At 39.3% G+C, this 19,962-nt stretch overlaps 2 protein-coding genes across 5 annotated transcripts; both read right to left on the bottom strand.

Annotated features, from left to right (window-relative positions):
* Window positions 1-2,969: 2,969 nt before the first annotated feature.
* LOC112202317 (serine-threonine kinase receptor-associated protein) lies at window positions 2,970-7,234 on the bottom strand. Of its 3 annotated transcripts, none has more exons than XM_024343264.2 (9): window positions 7,032-7,234; window positions 6,828-6,919; window positions 5,824-5,949; window positions 5,236-5,371; window positions 4,060-4,141; window positions 3,774-3,946; window positions 3,551-3,685; window positions 3,312-3,454; window positions 2,970-3,193 (listed from the first exon to the last, which is right to left on the bottom strand). In XM_024343264.2, the coding sequence occupies exons 3-9, from the start codon at window positions 5,918-5,920 to the stop codon at window positions 3,057-3,059; spliced, it is 903 nt and encodes a 300-aa protein (XP_024199032.1). In that variant the 5' UTR covers window positions 5,921-5,949; window positions 6,828-6,919; window positions 7,032-7,234; the 3' UTR covers window positions 2,970-3,056. The 3 variants fall into 3 exon arrangements, with proteins under 3 accessions (XP_024199032.1, XP_040375488.1, XP_040375487.1); XM_040519554.1 differs by having other exon boundaries at window positions 2,970-3,190; XM_040519553.1 differs by having other exon boundaries at window positions 6,843-6,919.
* A 2,191-nt stretch (window positions 7,235-9,425) lies between these two features.
* LOC112164460 lies at window positions 9,426-12,223 on the bottom strand. Of its 2 annotated transcripts, XM_024300651.2 has the most exons (3): window positions 11,443-12,218; window positions 10,738-10,839; window positions 9,426-9,993 (listed from the first exon to the last, which is right to left on the bottom strand). In XM_024300651.2, exons 1-3 carry the CDS (start codon window positions 12,137-12,139, stop codon window positions 9,632-9,634), a joined length of 1,161 nt encoding a protein of 386 aa, XP_024156419.1. In that variant the 5' UTR covers window positions 12,140-12,218; the 3' UTR covers window positions 9,426-9,631. The 2 variants fall into 2 exon arrangements, with proteins under 2 accessions (XP_024156419.1, XP_040362307.1); XM_040506373.1 differs by lacking the exon at window positions 10,738-10,839 and having other exon boundaries at window positions 11,443-12,223.
* Window positions 12,224-19,962: the final 7,739 nt, after the last annotated feature.

Genomic DNA, 19,962 nt, shown 5'->3' with positions numbered 1-19,962 from the left:
GAACAAGGGTCCTTATTAATGCAACCTAGTTCGCTTTACACAAATGAGATTCCTCGATCACTCAACCTCGTTCATTTTCTTGCACATATCACTCATTTATGCATTATATGCACTTCATATGCTCACACAACCATGTGCATTCTCAAGCTCATAATGTCATAGTCGATGATACTCTGCACGATTCACATGTATACATCATCATGTATCATGCACCTCGTACATTCATACATGCTAATACATATCGGCACAACTCACATACGTTGCCCAGTACAATAAGCATTCTACATGAACATACTTTTAGCTTTATTAATTTTACAGGTACTCTCTTTGATTTGAGAACATCCTTCCCCCATATTATTGACCTTGCAAGGCTGAAGAGTCCTTTCTTGCTTAAGGAGTTCAGGGACTTGTAGGGGCAGGACGTAGCCCGGACATCACTTATGCTTGATGATATCATGTTTATAATGCCACAATCAAGAAGCTCCTCTTATTTGGTGTACTTACATGGGCATTTGGAAGCATAATTAGCTACAATGAGCCACGCTCATACTACCGCCATCGGTACCAACCCCAGACAAGGGAGTGACCTATCGGAACACAGCCAAGCAGGCTACTGCCTGAGCCCCCGGCTTACCCCCAGATAACCGCCGACGCGCCGCGCCAAGACAACATCAGAAGCTCCACAAGCTGGGGACTGAAGCACATCAATCCCACATCGAAAACATGGAGAAGATCAGCTCCCTTCTCACCTATAAAAGGTTCTCTCCTCTCTCCTCATTAATTACGCATATTTACTACTTACCTACTGTTACTTTGTCAACATAAATACATTGACTAACTTAGGCATTGGAGAAGAGAAGACCGCCCAACGCGGTCTCCCTTTGATGCCCTCTGTATTTTACTTGACAGGTAAACGGAAATTCTGAATATCACAAGTAGCGGTCCGCCCATCGGATCAGCGTTAACTGAGGTTCAGCTACCGCTGAACTTTCAGACATTAACATTTGGGGACTTCGTGGAGTTGTACATACCTCCACTAGTATGGCTAGTTTGCTATGTCACCAAGCATAAGTAACATCTCTTAGTGGGCCCACGCACCATAGTGGGACCAGACCACTATATAGCTTTTGGAGCCCGACATCAAAGCTACTCCGTGGTAGTTGAAAGCGGCCAAGACCTCACCAGAAAGCCACCTTCCCGGCCTTGGCAAGATGCCTTCGTGATAAGCTTTCTATACTAGAATAAGGACTTCATGTCCCACACTGGAAAACATGTAGAGGAAAGTGGCTCCCGTACTTATAAAAGGGACCCTCCTAGCTCCCACTTAGAATCCATTCAATTATATCCACATATTATAATAAATTTCCAACACATAGTTAAAGTTTTCAAGTGGATGTAGCCTCACCCAATTGGTAGAGGAACCACTATACTCTCTCTCTCTCTCTCTAATGTTAACTTAATAGGGACCACCAATGGGAGGGGTCTTGAACATAGCTTTATCTGTGTGAACTGAGAGATTGCAGATTTTGGGCCTAAAAAATGGTTTCAGTGCCCGTGTTTTAGAGTCTCGGGCCTAGTCCCGGAGACATGCTTTTATGGTCTATGAAAATTTGTTACTTGTTTTCACCCCTTAACTTGCTACTTCATTATTTTTTCCATTCTGGGCTACATGTATAAAATAATCAAGGAATGAAAGTGAAAGTTCCAATCAGAAGAAGAAGAGAAGAGAACAGATAGAAAACAAAAGTAAATTTATGGTTTGGTTAATTTAAGTCAGGAACAAAGATGTAGCAACCAAGGGCGAAGCTACGATTTTAGAATGGGGTGAGCTAATTGAAATATTGTAATAACATATGAGCTAAATTTAGAAATATTATATTCAGATTTAATTAGCCTTCCTAATTTTCTAAGTCGCGAGAGCTTCTCTCTCTAGGTTTTAGAGAGAGAAAACAGATTTGAGAACTCTTCCCCCTCCTCCTTCTATCTTGCCCATATCTTGATCTATCCGGATCTAGATTGATGGCTTGAGAGTTAGCGGCGGATCTCTTGTTTAGGCTTTATCACAGGTTCATTCCATCTCCATTCTTTAAGCTTTTCCAAATCCTTTCTCACCCTTGTGGTGATATTTTATATCATATGTGATGACTTCCTGGTTATGTCCATATCGGGAGGATCTTGTTTCTCGAATTTTATTTTTCTTTTTTTCTCATTGTCAACTAATCTCATATGCTTCCAAATCTAAGATCACCCGACCCCCCCCCCCCCCCAATAACATGTCATCTCTCTCTACCTTAAACCTCCAAGAGGATTCGTATGGCTGCGATTATAAAGTGCAAGTCACTAACCTAGGTGAGTATGGGTGCTCACGCATGGGTTTTTCAACCCCTAACCCGCGCCCCCCCCCCAATTCTCCATTGTGGTTGTCCGTGTGCCTGTTCTACGCTCTGATTCTCAATAGCCATGATTCTATCTTGAGATATGTCTCTATGGTGGAGGGAATGATGTTGTTTTGAGGGATCTTTTCCCTTTGAATGTTGGGTTTCATATGGTATGTGTTTTGGGATTCAATTGACATTGGATAATCAGTACAGTAATCCATGCTTTTCTGCTTTTAGCAATATATCGATGGCATCTTGCAGTTGACAGCCTGGGGTGGACTATAGGGTTTATGTATTGTATTGAGCCTCTTATTGGGCCTATATTTTAGCATTTAGTTTTTTTTTTTAATTTCCCTATACTGTCTCTTTATTTGAGCACATGTGGAAATTAAGTTTCATTTTTATTATTAATTCATTTGGGCTTGTCCATTGAACTTATATTCTGGTTATATTTTCAGCCCTTTAAACTTGCTTTGGAGCAGCTTACTTGATTTTCCATTACCCAAAATTTTTTTTTTTTAAATTTTGGACATTTACTTTTTTAAACTATAATTTAATGTATTTTTCCAAAATTTGGGGTGCCCACCACAGCCCATGTGTAGCAACAAAATCTTCTTTTGACTTGCAAAGTTCAAATTGAAAGGCAACCTAAATTCTATTTCACTCATTCATCAACATTCAATCATTCACATCTTCCATTTGTATATCAATTTTCCGAATTATCGTTCTTCCGTCTCGGGATCCTGCTGCAAATGATTGGCCATTCGGAGAGAAGCGAACACACTGAATGGGACCCATGTGAAACCCGCCGCCTACTGCAATAATAAGCAATGAACATTAGTGTTTAACCCATAATAAAGCACATTTGGTTCTCAAAAAAAAATTTCAACAACAAAGAGGAAAAAAAACAAAGTTTAATTTTTGATCACATACCAACACTAATCTCAGTACGATCTTTGACACCCAGTATACGAACCACTCTATCATCTCCTCCAACAATCAAAATATCATTTTGTGGTCTGAAAGAGGCTGACTCTGATATGCGTGGCACACATAGCTCCACCAGAGGGTTAAATCTTAAAAAGAAAAAAGAAAAAACTAGTCAGATATTAGCCATCCAGTCATATGACAAAACTCTAAGACAAAACAGAAAAATATAGCTCAAAACTTACGTAAGGTTCCAAATAGTAGCGGTGTTTGCACTCATCGTTGTGATGTAATTCTTACTTTGGTGCAGTTCAATGCTTGTCACAGATGAATGAGTCCGAATCTCTTTTATGCAAGGAGGACCTCTTATATCCCATACCCTGTGCAATCAATGTTCACTAACAATTTTAGTAAACAAAGAGTAGGTAAGGATTGAAAAAATAAAAAGAAAAAAAGAATCACGCTTACCTAAAACCCACTTTATCACTAAAAGAAACCATTAGTCTATGGTCGTCCATCCATGCCACAGATCTAACACATGCATCAAGGTTTGCTATTTGCCATATCGGAGTATCAACTTGATGCAAGTCGTACAATTTGAGATTATCTCTAAATCCCCCCATAACAATATAGTTGCCAACCTATAAGAAAATAGTGACTCGGTAAAGTCTAGCCACAAAATAGTTCTATATACATACACCTGATTTGGATCATATAGCAATTAATAATGATACTAAAAGGAAGATAGAATTACCAGTGAAAAAGCACATGACTGCATTATATTGCCCTCTGAAAATTTATGTACACACTGTCTAGCATTTATATCCCAAATTCTCCTGGACAAGAAAGAATCTCGCATTCAACTATATGTGCACATACAATATTAAAGAATTCAATAATAAGAATGATCATCTAAAAAATTAAAAACGCGGGTAGATCAGTAGTCAACCTTTTACTCTTATTATAATCCATTAGATTACTACCTAAATAATGGCCTAGATTACACTTATTGAATTAATTCATTAGTCAGCTTTACATTTTTTTTTTAAGTTGAAAAAGGTCAGCCTAGAGGAGAAAACAGAGCAAACAAAATAAATCTCACTCGGAGAGAAGAAGAGGAAGCGGTTATTAGGGAGTTTCCTCCCCAGATAGTCATCAGAGAAGATGGCAAAGGTGTAAGAGATGAGGGCCTGTCTAAAACCCTAGCAGAGCTAGGTCGGGGAGTATATCTATTCACCTTAGTAATGGTGCTTGTACCATATTGTTCAACTGTGTGTACCTCTTCTTAATTAGTCTTAACTAATAGTCACCATTAGTCAACTTTACATGGATGATAAGTTGATAACTATAATGAGAAAACAAGGATGAAACATAACAAATTCCTCAATCCCTCATCTCGATTTTTTTATGGTTTCTAACGATCACCACCAAAGAGAGAACTTAAGCTTCCAGTAACATTACCACTCTTCATCGCTAGAGATTCTAGAAGCTGGAATTGGAAGTGAGAAATATGAGAAAAAAAAATGATAGATATAAAAGATGAAACTCGATCCTGGTATTGGAAGATGATGATTCCTTCCTCCTTTTTTTTTTTCTTTTTTCTTTTTTTTTTCATCGGCAAAACAAATGCATTCCAATTAAACATATACTTTTCTTGCGCAGAAAACAAAATAATCAACATTCATCTCGTTATATCTTCAATGACTAGATTGTGATAGATTCTGAGTCTGCAGCAAATTAAGGTTAAATTTAATGATATTAAATAGTGAGTAGAAAGTAAAATTAAGTATAATAAATGTAATCTTGGCCATTGTTTGGTACTAATCTAATAGGATTATGATTAGAGTAAAAAGTTGACTATATATTAGGGCGTTACTGATCCACCCTGATGAAAAAAAAGAAAAAAACATATGCATACATAAAAACATACACTGTACAATCTTCCGAGGCGGTTGCAGCCAGTCGTCCCATTGAATTTATATCGCAACTCCACACTTGTCCTTCATGTCCTTCAAATTTATGGATGAATCCTCCTGTCTCTCCATTTCGTAAGATGGCAGTGTGATCTAGCGAACACAAGTAAAAGTTTTGATATAACTTTCCCACTTAATTACTTCAATAAATGGAAAATCACAATTAAAATGAGCAAGCTCAAATTATATCAAGAACTCACTCCACACCTCAAAGTTATAAAATTTCTCTACAATTGTCGATTCTCTATGTGCTTTTAAGTTCTAAATAGATCTCAAAGAGATTGTTTACAGTTCATTCTATGAGTTGATTATTATTTCTGAGAAATTTAGAAAGAGGAAATCAGACTTCGATTACATGCTGCAATAATTCACCTTTCATATAATATATATGTCTCTCCAAGGAAATAGGGTGAGGTACAGTTCACCAAAACTCCGGGGCATGCCAAGGCCCGAGGAGGACAATAGCCAAACAAGATAATGAAAGAATCTCTGAAATTTGATTATCAGAAAAAAGTTATATCAACCATTCTAATATCAATGCATACCTTCACTAGCAGTGAGGAGCAAGACCCCATCTGGAGTCACTGGACCATAACAAAGATCAGCAACTGAACGATTATGACGCTCGCAAACCACTGTCATGTTCGTTCCTATAGTCGATGTGGCTGAACCTGAAATACATATGAGGGGGAACTTTAGAAGCCTAGATAATATGAAGAAAAATATACGCCAGATTTATCACAGTAACATTTTATATCTCATAACGTTAATAAACAAACTTTGATAGCACCATCAACATAGAGATGAAATATTGCGAGATATTGATTTCTATGAGCTATTTCATTAGTTTCGTCTTAAAACAAAAGTATCCAACCTGCATTGCAATGAGGAAGCAATACAATCACGCATGACTCTTTAGTTGCCCAGAAGAAAGTACAATTCAAACTGAAATGACATGTATATATAATCATGAAAAAGATATTTAAAAAAAAAAAAAACAGAGAGAGATAGATGGACCATCTTCCTCATGAACACAGGCCTCAGACCTAGCTAAAATAAAAGTCGGTGAGCTAGTGAGACTGTGAAGCCAAACCCTTTGAGCTTCCTACAGCTAAAGGTTTTGGCTGGCCTAAAATGTCACAAGTATTCTCACACCCATTATTGAGAAAAAGGCAAGTGTTAATCTAAAATTGAGAAAATTCAAACCTTGAACATGTTGGGTGCATGTGTTAAGCTCTCTCTGACTTCTTACAACTTACAAGTACAGCCTAACTTAGAGCAAATGATCAAAAGCTCACAGATTTGAGCATTAAAACTTTGATGGAATTAATTCCTTTGCTGCAATCAACAAAATTTCTGATTCTTGTCCTACCCATTGCCCTTTTTTAGCTCTAACTTAACACTACTAGCAGCTAAAGTTGTAAAATCTAAGCTCAATCAAGAAACTTATCAAAGATTTGATCAGAGCAGTTCCTTTTGAAATCTGAAACAACCAAACACATATGAAATTAAAGATTTCCAAACTTAAAAGAAAGATGGGTGCAATGACCTGGAAATTGCTTACAAGCTTGCCGGAAATCTGGAATTGAATTTTTGGAGTAGACTTGAAAGAAATAAGCTTTACACACAGCGGCTAGACCCCTGAAAAGTTGAGAAAGCTCCATTAAGTAAACTAAACAAAGAAGCCAAAACCGAAAAACTAACAAAGTTTTGATCTTTATTTACAGAAAGTTGCAAAAATGGAGGAACTCACACAAGCTACATATGATCTCTGTGGGTATGTGAGACGGGTAAGAAAGTAATCGAAATGGAAAGTGCGATATTAGAAAGTAGCAAGTGAAAATTGGGGTTGAGTTAACTAGTAGTGTTGGAAGGGGAGAGGATAAGAAGCGAAGGAGTGGGTTGGTTTCTTCTTCCCCATTGTTCTGAGCCCTTCTCGTTCACTACCCTCCTAGACCAAAGAGTTGGTTTCCCTTTCTCTTTCATTTCAGACAGACAAGGTGCTTTTTTAAATAAGAGACGTGACTGACCTGAAGAAAAAAAAACACGACCTGACATTAACCTGGAAAAGAGTATCTGCTAATATCTCCTCTAGGAATCCAAAAGCAGTATGTTTCTCTTTTTGGACAAGCAGCATGTTAACGTTTGGGGTCGGTTTGGACTTTTCGCGCTCAACCAGAGACAAAGTGTTACTTGTGTTAAAACAAACCATCGATTTGGTCAGCTCTAAGAATATTATTAAATAAAAAAATAAAATAAAATAAATCACAAATGATCACTAAGTTATGATCCATTCGAGACTCAACTCACTGAATTTTTAAAAATATCACTTAACTCACTCACTTTAGTTAGGGGTGGGCAAAGTGCGGTTCGGCTTCGTTTGATGCCCAAACCGCTTCTTTTTTCGATTTTGCTATATTCCAAATCGCAACCGCATTTTAAAATGATGGACTGCTTATTTCAGTTACACCATTTTTCGGTGAGGTGCGGTGCGGTTTCAATGTGGACAGATTTATTTATTTCTACTAGTAGAAAGACAAATGTTACACAAATCTGCATAAACATACGTAGTAACTTATATACTGCTGTCATTTTAATCAATCATAACCAAGTAAGCGTAGCGAGAGCGTCCACTATCTATTTACTAATACCTACCTAGCTGCACACAAGGAATCGGGTTGTCATTACGATCGAAGCACCGTCCGATCGGTGTAACTATCCCTACGGAGGTTAAGGGGATCAAACCCAAAGAAGTCAGTGCCACCCTTCGCTCTCAAGTTATCGACATTATCTCTCACGGAATGGTAAGTATGCATTGCATTTGAACATAACCACACCATGCAATTTAACATGCATCACTTTATAGAAAACAAGAAAACTACTAGCCGAGAAAGGCTATGAATCCCCTAACTACTACTAACCGAGAAAGGCTCTGAATCCCCTAACTGGATTTCGAAGTCATTTACTTTACGTTGTCCGAGATTCACGATAAAGTAAAATAGCTTTCCCAAAACGCTGACGATCAGAAATAAATCTGCAGACACGATGTTTCATCTTGCCACTAGGAGGTTGCACCCAATTCAAGATCTGCTGCCTCGCTGGGGCAGACAAGGCATACTGAGTATGCAGCCTGGTACCTAGCCCACGTGACCTTACCAAGAGTTGGTAGGGATTTATTGTAGATAAACTACACCTAAACTTGATACAAAATAACAAAATTAAATGATACATACTATAAGCCCACCAACAGAGGCCCAAGGACTGAAGACGGGCCCATGATTTTGGACAGGCCCACCACCCTGGAGAAGCCCACGACCCATGCCATGCCCCCGACCCGCGTTGCGAAGGACCACTCACCAATACCGCACCAGTACCGCAACCAACGAACCACGATGCCATCGAATCTTGGCTGAAAGACGACACAATCAATCCTCACTGCCGCCGACGTACACATGCTTCCAAGTAGTGTATTCGAAGCACTCAAATATAGTAGCACGCTCAACAACCGTTGCCAAGAATTTCACTTTGTTAAAAATTCTGAAAAATATTCTCGAGCACCATTAATAATTTCTGAGATCGTAAATAAATAATTATCAAACGATCTCAATTAAGCTCGATAACGGGGCTTACAGATGGATTGCTAATGTAATTTTTACAGGTGTGTATAAGCATTCTGTTATAATTGGGGACATCTATAAATTGATGGAAATTTTGGTTTGCTTTTTGTTAATCGCAACATCTAATAGGTTCTGTGATTGGACTGATATAAAAAGATTTTTTTTTAAAGGATATAAAAAGATTATGGGATGATTCTAGTTAAACCTCCAAATTTGATATTTGAACATCTTCTATTTGTTGAAGATTCAATTCACTTTTTTGAATACTTGTAAAATAAAAGTCCAAATATCAAATTTAGAGATCCAACCAGAACCACTCAAAGATTATATGGTTATACTGATGGAGTCAGCTAAAATATGAAAATTCAGGAAGCAAAGAAACCCACAACATCTCACGGGTTTATGTACCGGAGGAAATAAGGTGGTGTAATAGAGTCCGGCGGAACAAGCTACCCCCATATATAAATAGGACAATATTCTCAACTGCATGGCAACTTCAAATTTTGAAGGTTTAGATAGGTACCGATGCCTTTCGAAGCCATAGACAACCTCCAAAGCTCACTTACTAATTACACAGAAATGAAACAGATAACTTCATATGTATTCCATTCTGATACATGATAATAAGTCTTCCTACTAATCCGAAAGTTTTTCAAGATACAAGGAGATATAATCAGAAGGGCATCAAGCCCTGATTACAAAATTAACATAACCAAATCCCCTTGTAACACCAGTTTCAGCGGTCGCTGAAGGGAAAGGGATTATATGGAACCGTTTTATGCTGTTTAGCACGCGGGCAATCAGTACCCCAGTGGTCTGATGCACAAATGAAACACGACTTGCGAATAGCACGTTTAGCACCAGGGTGCTGGTCCGGAAGTCCACAATTCCGACAAACTAGTTCAACGCCAGGGCCAACAGATGCGCCTTCGGGGACATAGTCACGATATGGGCAGTACAAACTAATATGGTCACCAGCCTTAAAACAAATCTCACACGGCCCCCATGTACTCTTTTGACGTTCGATGTATTCGTTCAATGCTGCTTCTCCATAATACTTTGGGTTTTCTGCCCTTCTTTGTCTTCGAGAATCCATTGCTGCTCCATCATTAAACAGAGGGGAGGGTTAACAAACAAACAAAACCAAACTGAATTCTACTACATGGACCAAAAGTAGATAATTTCGAGTATAAGAAGAGATTTTTCATAGACAACACAGAGAAAATAACACTACGTCCCCTAAAAAGACACAAAAGAAACCAAGCAAATTCCTGATAATCTTCATCACAGATTGTAAAATCAACTAATCAAGTACAAATTTTAAATGCAGATAAACAGTATTCCAAAAAGGTGTATCAGGGTGTGTACTCTTGCTAGTGCCAGCAGCTGCAGCCTCTGAAATAGAAAAGAATGGCTGATGGCTATGAAAAATCCCAAAATAATAACACTGTTGACAAGTATATCTATAGTATGTATGTGATAAGAAGAGCAAAAACAAATCCTTATTGATTAAACATACAAGTAGAGAAGCTGCAGGTGCAATGACATCTTTGAAACCCTTAACAATTATTCACTTTACAAATTCTACATCTTATAAACTTGGCTGGAGAAGTAATTAATTAAAGAGTTCGATTACTTCAAAAACATACACAACATCTCCAGACTGACAGTATCCATCAATTGTTGCCATATCTACTACAAACAAACAAACCAAATTCTACTACATAGACTGAAAGTACATATTTTCAATTATGAGATGATATTTTTCAAAGACAAGCAAGAAACCAAGCAAATTCCAGACTCTTCCTCACAGACTGTAAAGTACAAATTTCAAAAGCATACCAGCTAGCGTATCAGGACCATAACTCTGTACTACGTTAATGCGTCCACCAAAAAGAGGCTCCGGGATGGAGGCCATCACGCGATTGGTAATAGGTTCGGCCTCTGAAATACATAAGAATGAGTTATGGTGATGAAAAAATAAAACCAAAAATATCATTTATATTGACAGTATGTCATAAGAAGAGTGATTAAACATATAAGTAGTGAAGCTGCATCTGCAATGACATCTATGAACCCTCAACACCAATCCACTTTACGAATTCTAAGTCAGTTATGCATCACATTGGGATACCAACTAGGCGAGTGAAGTAGTTGACTTAATTAAAAGACCAAATTGTTTGAAAAACTTTGACACAACAAGTCCAAATTAGATGTTATATATCTCTAGAAGAGACACATAACCTCTCGGCGACTGGTGGCACTTTATAGTAAAACTACTTATATTTAAGCCAATTACACCAATTCTCGGCAACTAATTCCAAGCAGATATCACTAGAATATAAGCAAAGGACATTTTGCTTTAATTCTTCATTCGAACACTGCAAACAGAAAAAGTACTAGTTCAAACCTCAACACAATGCAACACTAAAATTTTTTCAAATAGCAAAGCCACAGAAGGAAAGAAGGAAAAAAAAAAAAAAGGCAATTGAATTTCAAGCAAAACTAGGGACCTGACAGCTCTAAAACACAAATCAAAATACGTACCTTTCCACTTAGCAAAAAGCATAGCATACTCGAGCTCTTGCTCTTTAGACATGTTCGGGCCGCACTCATCGAGAATCTCCTTCAGCGTACGGCTTACTGGTTCTGAGGGCTTCACGGGCTGGACCGGGTCCGGGTTCTGGTGCTGGCCGCCCTGGACATCAGGGTCTTCAGAGGATAAGGACGAACGGGGCCGCTTCGCAACATCAGAGTCTTCCGTGACAGGGGTTAGGTTCTGGTCATGTATACGGTCTTCGAACAAGGACGAATTGTGCCGCTTCAGGCGGACCACTATAGGGGATAGGGGCATGGCCGGGTCCGGGTCGTGGTGCTGGCCGCCCGGAACATCAGGGTCTTCAGAGAACAAGGACGAACGGGGCCGCTTCGCAACATCAGAGTCGAACAAGGACGAATGGTGCCGCTTCAGGCGGACCTCGATAGGGGATAGGGGCATGGCCGGGTCCGGGTCATGGTGCTCGCCGCCCGGAACATCAGGGTCTCCAGAGGGCTTCGCCGGCTGGACCTGGACCGGGTCCGGCTCCTGGTGCTGGCCGCCCTGGACATCAAGGTCTTCAGCCGTGACAGGGGTTAGGGTTAGGTTCTGGTCCTGGCTAGGGTCTTCCGACGAGGACGAATGGGGCCGCTTCAGGCGGACCAGGATCTGGCCTTGGTCGCCCTGGACATCAGGGGATAGGGGCATGGCTTTTTCCGAGTGATCGAAAGAGATTGCAGATTTGGGAACTAATTGGGGGCGAGCGTAAATTGTTGAATAAAAAGACCGGGTGGTTCCTTCCCGCACGTGCGTGACGGCGGTGCAGATCGAGTGACTCGCAGGATTCCAAACATCGTGTTCTTTTGCCCTTTGGCTAAAGAGTACGTTAAGTTTGTGGATTTTTGTCTATTTACCCTATTTTTAGGGATTTTTTTTCCACTTACCCAATTAAATTTTTTTAATTTTCTTTTACTCAAAACACTATAAGGTAGTTTTTCTTAATACCCCATTAAGTTTTTTTTTTTTTTTTAAATAATATTTTTACCCTCATCCCTTTGTTACTTAGAGAAAGAGAAAGAGAAAATGGAAGAGATAGAAACCATAGGAGACTTCGTTGGAGTTCGGTCATCGGCCGCCTGATTCCGGTCACCAGTTGCCGCCCATCGAACTTTTCTGAAAACCTTGCCAGAGGTCACCGGAAAGGTTTATTGCCCCCAATAGTTTATTACCCCCAATAGATGTCTATTGCACCCCAATAAAACTTTCGGTCGCCTCGCCGAAAAGGGAACTAATTTCAGTAAAATTAGACATTAAAGAAAAAAACGATGAGATTACATCCAATTCAAAATATTTATTGCCCCCCAATAGACGTCTATTGCCCTCCAATAGACTTTTATCAAACGTCTATTAGGGGGTAATAGATGTTTACTGCCCTGTAATAAAACCTTTTTTTTTCTTTTTTCTTTCTTTCTGGGCCTTCTGCCCCCATTACAAAAAGAAAAAGAAAAAAAAGGTCTGATCGAACTGACTCCGGCCTAAAGCCTTGTGCCCCCATTTAAAAAAAAAAAAAAAAAAGGCCTCTTACAAAACCAAACAGACCGCTACGGAAAAACTCAGTTTCCAGTGGTGGAGGTCCATCGATCAGAGACGGTGGTGGGGAGAGAGAGATGTCGTCGGATCGAAGTGGGATGAAAGCGCTGAGAGAGAGAGAGATATCGCCGAATCGGAGAGGGATGAGAGCGCTGGCCAAGAGCGAGAGCGAGAGATAGAAAGAGAGAGCTGTCGCCGGTCTGCAGAGGGAGACAGGGAGGGGAGAGAGAGAGCTATCGCCGGTCTGCAGAGAGAGAGGATGATGATGAGTGGCACATGGAAGGTTTTTAATTAGGTCGAGGGTAATATCGTTGTTGAGTCACAAATTACTTATGCAATTGTGCCCCATAATTATGAAAATTGATTTGTCTTCCATGATATTTTACCATTTTTAATCCATTTCCTTTTATTTGTAGGAAACCTTGCATTGAGAATAAAATGACTATTTGAGGCGTGAAATGCGGAGATTTGAAGCTAGGGGAAGAAGACACGAAGATTGGAAGAAAATTGCAAATCGACTTTTCCGGCGAATTTTTCATGTGACTTTTCCTGCAAACTTTTCCGGTGAGCCGCCACTCATGGAGGGTCTTTTCTCCAGCAAAGAAGGACCATGGTGGTGAGAATCTCCCATAACTTGAAATTCAAATATCTCCCTACACCTTGTCCTTTTATCACCTTGCCAATTTGGGACCATTTGGGGGACAATGGTGTAAGAACATCTCTTGCACACTTGGGGACCGAAGATGACACCCCTAGCTGATCAAAAAGAGGCCAAAGACCAATTATTCAGGATTCTTGACTCCATTCAATCATCTTCATCCTATCCAAGATCCATTTTTCTCTCTAGAGAAGACACCACCATCTCCACCTCTAAAACCTCCATTTCCTCCACCACTACTCACCTTAGAATCCCAAATTTTACTATTCTTACCAATATCAAGAGCTTGGAGCAAGGAGAAGGAGGTGACTACCACCACATCATGTTCTTGGAGACCTATCTCCACCACCTCTTCCGACATCATCAATAGTCCTTTACTCTCTATCTCTTTATGTATTTGATGTTTAATAGAATGTTAAGCTTGTGTATCTAGCTATGTGTGAGTAGTGAACTAGTTGGGGCTAGGGTTGAAAGCCCTAGCCAAACTTGCTTGTATTGATGCTTTTGTTTATAAATTGATGCAAATTCATGTTGTCATTCTCACATGCTAAGTCAACAGTTGAATGTATTACTTAGACCTAATCAATTTGAGTTATGTGTTTGCCATGACATGAAGTTTTTCCTAGAGATTGATTACCTTTAGGCAAAAATGGAGCATGAAAGCACACCATGTGTGCATGTGAGGGTAGTGAGCTAAAATCACCTAGAGATATGATTGGTTTGCTTGCTTGGTTACCTAAACTCTAAGCTTTATGCATTTAGGGGCAAAGGATTGAGACCTATCCGGTAATTGAATTTGTCTCTAGGTAGTTAGCTCTAGATTTATCCGGTTAGAGTTAATAAAATGAAAGGAGTTTAAGCCTTAGTAGTCCTATCTAGATGCTAAGAGGGTAGTTGGACAATTAGCTTTGCATCATTCATATTCAATTTCTTTAATGCTTGCAAGGGAGGCAAAAGGTGAAACCCAATGCTCTAACTCCCATCCATTTGATAACAACTTGTTTAGTTTAGCTTAGTTTATATTACTTGCATTCCTTGTTTCAATTTGAATAGAAACCAATCTCAAAATCAAAATCAAATCTCTACACACCATCTTGCACATACTCACCATGAACTTGGGTTCACTTGTGAGCCTTTGTTTGTGATTGTACATTTACATATTCTTCTAGTTTTTCCTTAGGTTTTCCCTAGCTAGGAAAGGATTTACCAATCCTCGTGGGTTCGACATCCTTACTTAATCCTCTATTCTATAACTTGTACCTCTTGCACTTGAGGGTGGCTTTAATGCTAACAATCGTCATTTTATTTTAAATTGGGTTAGTGGGAATAAAAATCTTTTGCTGGTGTAAGTGGGATGATTTTTGCCTATTTTGGTGCTTTGGGTTAAGGACGTTTATTTCAAAAAAAAAAAAGTACGTTAAGTCGCAAACAACCCGCTGGTTAAGCATAATTATTTATTGGGCAAAATACTGTTTAGTCCCTGAAGTATATATTTGTTCTCATTCCAGTCCCTGCCTTTTTTCCGGTTGCTTGATGACATGTTAGTTATGTACTTGCCAGGTCAGCGCCACGTAAGTCACAGATTTTGTAAAGTGACAAGAATGCACATGGCCTTAATCAAAATGCAATTGGGGTTCCTTCTCAGAGAGAACTCGAGGAGAGAGAAAATAGATCTGGGTTTCTCTCTCTCCTCCACCAGTGGATATCTAGGCACCACCGTGCCTCACCTCTACCACTATAGCGCTCAGTGGCCTCCGACGATCCACTGGTAGCCTCTCCATCTTTCAGCGATGCCCGGAAGTAGCCCACATGTCGTCGCATTGTCGCATGTACGATGCCGTCCTCCTCCTCTTCTCTCCTAGAACCTCCAAGTCACTCACCCACCAACCAACAGAAAACAGCAGAAGCGATCACAATTCGGAAAATGAACTCCGGCGTCACCATACTCTACCATCCACAACCACTCAAATCACCAAACAAACCAATCTGAGCCTCCAAAATCCAGCTACTCACAAACCCCATAACCACTGCAACCAACCTGAAAACCACAAACATTAACCAAGCACAATTTCGAAGCTAAATCTGCCTCTGAATTTTGACCCAGTAATGGACGATTCGTTTGATTCGTTTCGATTGATCTAGGGATGGCAATGGGGCGGGTTGGGGATGGGAATCACAATACCATCCCCATCCCTGTGGTAATTCTCCACCCTCATCCCCGCCCCAATCCCCAATATATTTAATATTAGGGATTCCCCGTCCCCATCCCCACTCGGGATGAAGCCTCCAAACCCGCCCCAAATCCGATCCCCTATAAGAATTTAAAAAATAGAATAAATTTTTTCTCATATTGCCTTTTTTAAAATCAAAATCTACAACAAGTAAAATTAAAACATGATTAAATTCATAAATCATAATTCAGTGAGTGCAAAAATCAAACACCATTAAAGTAAAAGTGTAGTCATTAAAGTAAAGTAGTAAATGTATATATTTGTGATTTATATTATAAAAAATAAATAAATAAATATATAAATTAAATATATGTAAATATCATTGGGACAGGTTTGGGGATGGAGATCATAATACCATCTCCGCCCCATCCCCGATCTTAAATAGCGGGGATTGGGGATCCCCATCCCCATTCCCCATTTGTCCCCGAATTCTCCCCCCATTAGGGGCGGGTATCCAATGGAGCTCCGCCCCGCTGGGGATTTTTGCCATCCCTAGGCTGACCGGAATCGATCCACCCACCACCGACAACTCAGACCAGTAACACAATCGTATCTCTCTCCTTCTCTATCTAACAAATTTTTCTCTCTTTCTTTCCTCTCTAACAAATTATCAAATCAGGGGCAGCCGGCAGTAGGCATATATTGAGATTAATACGACCATTTTCGCTTCTAAATTTCATCGATTTCCTATTAGAAAATGCAAAGCTTTGTTTCTTTTTCATAGTCTTAGTTAATGTAGGGCCAGCTTGATCTTTAGCCTTTGTTTGATTGCTTTGAAAAAACAACTTAGGGAAAGTAAGGAAAGAAAGAAATTAGATTCCCTGTTTTTATTTTTACGTTCTTCATTTACTGGAAATCAAGAATCGCTCAAGAAAAGAAAAATTTCTAGATCAAAGGAAAATCTCTTGTATCTGGACAAAGGGAGAAAGAAGATAAGAAAGAAGAGAGAGGAAAAAGATGCTAAGACAATTTTGCTTTGCTTTTGATTGTTTCGATTTCGTGTTCGCGATTTGCTGCGATCCTTGAGGTAAAGTTGTTGTCTTTGCTACTGGGTCGTCTTCGTTTGTGGAAGTTTCTTTCAGGTTTGATTTGATTTTTAATTATGTCGAGGTTGTTGATGAATTGTGGTTTTTGTTACTGCTGAATATTTGAGGGTTTGTGGTCAAAGTTTTAACCATTTTGGAAGAAACTGAAGCAGAGGCATTCTAGTCATTTTACAAATTTTGTGTCTTACGTGGCGCTGAGTTGGCAAGTAGATAACTAACACGTCATCGAGCAACCGGAGGAAATGGAGGAAATAGACCAGTTAGACTGAAAATTTTGAGTTTAGGACTTTTGGGATTAAATTAGAAAGGCAGAGACTGAAACGAGGACGAATGCATACTTCATGGACTAAATAGTATTTCGCCCTTATTTATTTTCATCGGTTACTAATTAGGTGATTATTATTGTTTTCAACTAATTTAACATTACTTCCAGGGGAAGCAAGGATCTTCTTAAGGAGAGTAGTTCAGGGTATTATTCCTTGCAATTTTCTCTTATTTCGACAACATCTACTTTCCTCCTCATTATGTCCACGTTCTAAATTTTATTCAGAGACTACTCTTCATGCTCTATGGACTTGTACAAAAGCTAAGCAGGTTTGGGTGCTTACTCCTTTCAACAAGGCTGTTGGGAGTTGGAATACTAGAACTTTTGTAGATCTTTTCCATTTTGCTTCTTCAATTCTTTCACAAACAAAGTTGGCTTTGGTGGTGTTGATTTATTGACGAATATGGCAAGCCAGAAATGCGGAGCTATTCCAATATAAGTATGTTAATCCACAATTTTTATTTTTCAAATTCAAACCTTGTTTCAAGAACTACTATCAGCTTGGGATGTTTCAATTCAATCCTCCTCTACTACGAATCGACCACAACAATGAAGAAAGCCTTCTTTCCCTTTCTTGAAATTAAATGTAGATGGAGCATTAGATACTGCTGCAGGCTTGAAAGGTCTATGACCTATTTTACGTCATGAACATGAGGAACTCCTTCTTGCAGTCTCTAAAGGTATGGCATGTCAGTTTAGTGTTAAGGCTACAGAGCTTTATGCAACAGCTCTAGGCCTACAAACTATTCATCATGCTGGATTTAGTTCAGGTAAGATTGAAATTACAGAATGGATGTATGTATTTCCCAATTAACAGAATTGATCAATATGTCAACAACTTTACAAATCAGTCTTAGGAGTGCAGACCTGTTCGCATCCTAATATAGGATTGCAGTTAAATTTGAATCCTAATTGAAATTGCAGATCTTTGATGACGTTATGATTTATTCAATTTGCCAAACCATCCAAAGTAAAATCATCACACATAACACCAGATCTGTTGACGCAGTAAAACCCTCCAAAGAGGTAAACAACTGCGGGCACTATGCCGGTGAACAATCCACTATATGAATAGGAAAGTACATAAAGATCTTACACAACTCATCTACTAGAACCAATCTAGTAGGCAGCGGTGTCTTCTCGTCTTTGCTACTTTCAGATCAGCGAACTTGTTCTCCTTTGTCAATCTTGAGATGGCACAACTCTCACCGCGGTTGTCAATCACCTCAAGGCACAAATCATGCATGAACTACCAACACACATGAAGCATAAAACCAGAAAACTTTTTTGACAGAAAAAGTTTGGGATTTGATAATCCTTCAAAAGCTAAACAAGGAACAACTTATGAAGGATTCTCACATGAAACTTTAGCTCAATGCTTTCTGAAGATAAAGGCAGAAAACTCTCAAGAAGGCAACGACCAAATATTCTGATCTGTTCCATCACATTGAACAACCCTAAGAGAAACATATATATAGGAGAGGACGAGCTAGGGTTTCTGATGTACGTGGGCTTCATGATGTCTTTTAAAAAGCATGGATTAAAATAGAATCATCATTTAGAAAAGCCCATAAACCAATTTAAGAAAGTTTGAATGCTTTGGATAAAACCATCTGAAAATTCGCATATCAATGCATTAGGATTGAAAAGATTTTCGCATCCTACAATAGGATTCAAAAGCAAGTTCAGTCCTAACCACTTTACAAGCATGCACATGTATGCAAGACATACCTAATTAATGAGAGTGGTATATGGAGCTTGAAGCATTCCATTCTTTCAAGGATCAAAGAGTAGAAAGCTATTACAAGAAACATGACTCTTGGTTGTTGCGCTTAGGAAATGCCAATCAAAATAAACATTGCACTAACAAAGATCATTCTAGAAATGAATGCACATATGGTGATCAATGAACTAAATGGTGACATTCCAGATTGGTCAATTGAAGGCCTTCTAGTAGAAGAAGTGAGGACACTTTTCCACTTCTTCTAATCAGTTATTTGTATTTATATTCCTAGGAAATGTGATCAGGCAGCATAATTTTTAGCTAGGAATGCACTTATGTATCTTGCATTTCAAGTTTGGATTGAGGGTGGGTCACAATGGCTATCCGATGCACTTATAGGTGATGTAAACATCTCAATTGCGTAATTAATGCAATTTCATTTTCCTTAAAAAAAACACTAATTTAACATTATTTTTTTACATACCTCCAATATTGTGGAGGATTTGCTACATCACCAAGCATAAGTAACCCTCTCTTAGCAGGCCCACGAGCCATGGTGGGACCCAACCGTGACATGCATCCCGTAGCTTGATGTCCAAGCTACACCATGGTAGTCAGAAGCGGCTGAGACCTTTTCGGGAAGCCACCTTCCCGGCCTTGCCAAGATGCTTCACTAGAATAGTTATCTTTTGCATCCCACATTGGAAAGCATGTAAAGGAGAAGGGTTCCCTTACCTATAAAAGAGACCCCTCCTTACACTTAGAAGTCATCCCATTACATACTCCACTCATGGCCCAAACACACATAGTATAATATTCAAGTGGAGACGAACCACTATACTTCTCCTCTCTCTCTCTCTCTCTCTCTCTCTCTCTCTCTCTCTCTCTCTCTCTCTCTCTCTCTCTCTCTCTCTCTCTCTCTCTCTCTCTCTATTTCTCTAACGTTAATTAGAGCCTT

This window comes from Rosa chinensis, chromosome 5 (genome assembly GCF_002994745.2).
Source record: "Rosa chinensis cultivar Old Blush chromosome 5, RchiOBHm-V2, whole genome shotgun sequence".
Lineage (NCBI taxonomy): Eukaryota > Viridiplantae > Streptophyta > Magnoliopsida > Rosales > Rosaceae > Rosa > Rosa chinensis.
Note: the sequence above shows the minus strand (reverse complement) of the source record. Positions and strands in the feature narration are given on the sequence as shown.

Coding starts and splice junctions, on each gene's coding strand:
- LOC112202317 (XM_024343264.2), bottom strand. CDS start 5,920: ATGACAGTGGTTTGCGAGCGTCATAATCGTTCAGTTGCTGATCTTTGT. Junction 3,686..3,773: donor AGTGATAAAGTGGGTTTTAG/GTAAGCGTGATT, acceptor TTGATTGCACAG/GGTATGGGATATAAGAGGTC. Junction 3,194..3,311: donor TCGTACTGAGATTAGTGTTG/GTATGTGATCAA, acceptor TTATTATTGCAG/TAGGCGGCGGGTTTCACATG.
- LOC112164460 (XM_024300651.2), bottom strand. CDS start 12,139: ATGCCCCTATCCCCTGATGTCCAGGGCGACCAAGGCCAGATCCTGGTC. Junction 10,840..11,442: donor GCTTTTTGCTAAGTGGAAAG/GTACGTATTTTG, acceptor TATGTATTTCAG/AGGCCGAACCTATTACCAAT. Junction 9,994..10,737: donor TGGTCCTGATACGCTAGCTG/GTATGCTTTTGA, acceptor ATGATGGAGCAG/CAATGGATTCTCGAAGACAA.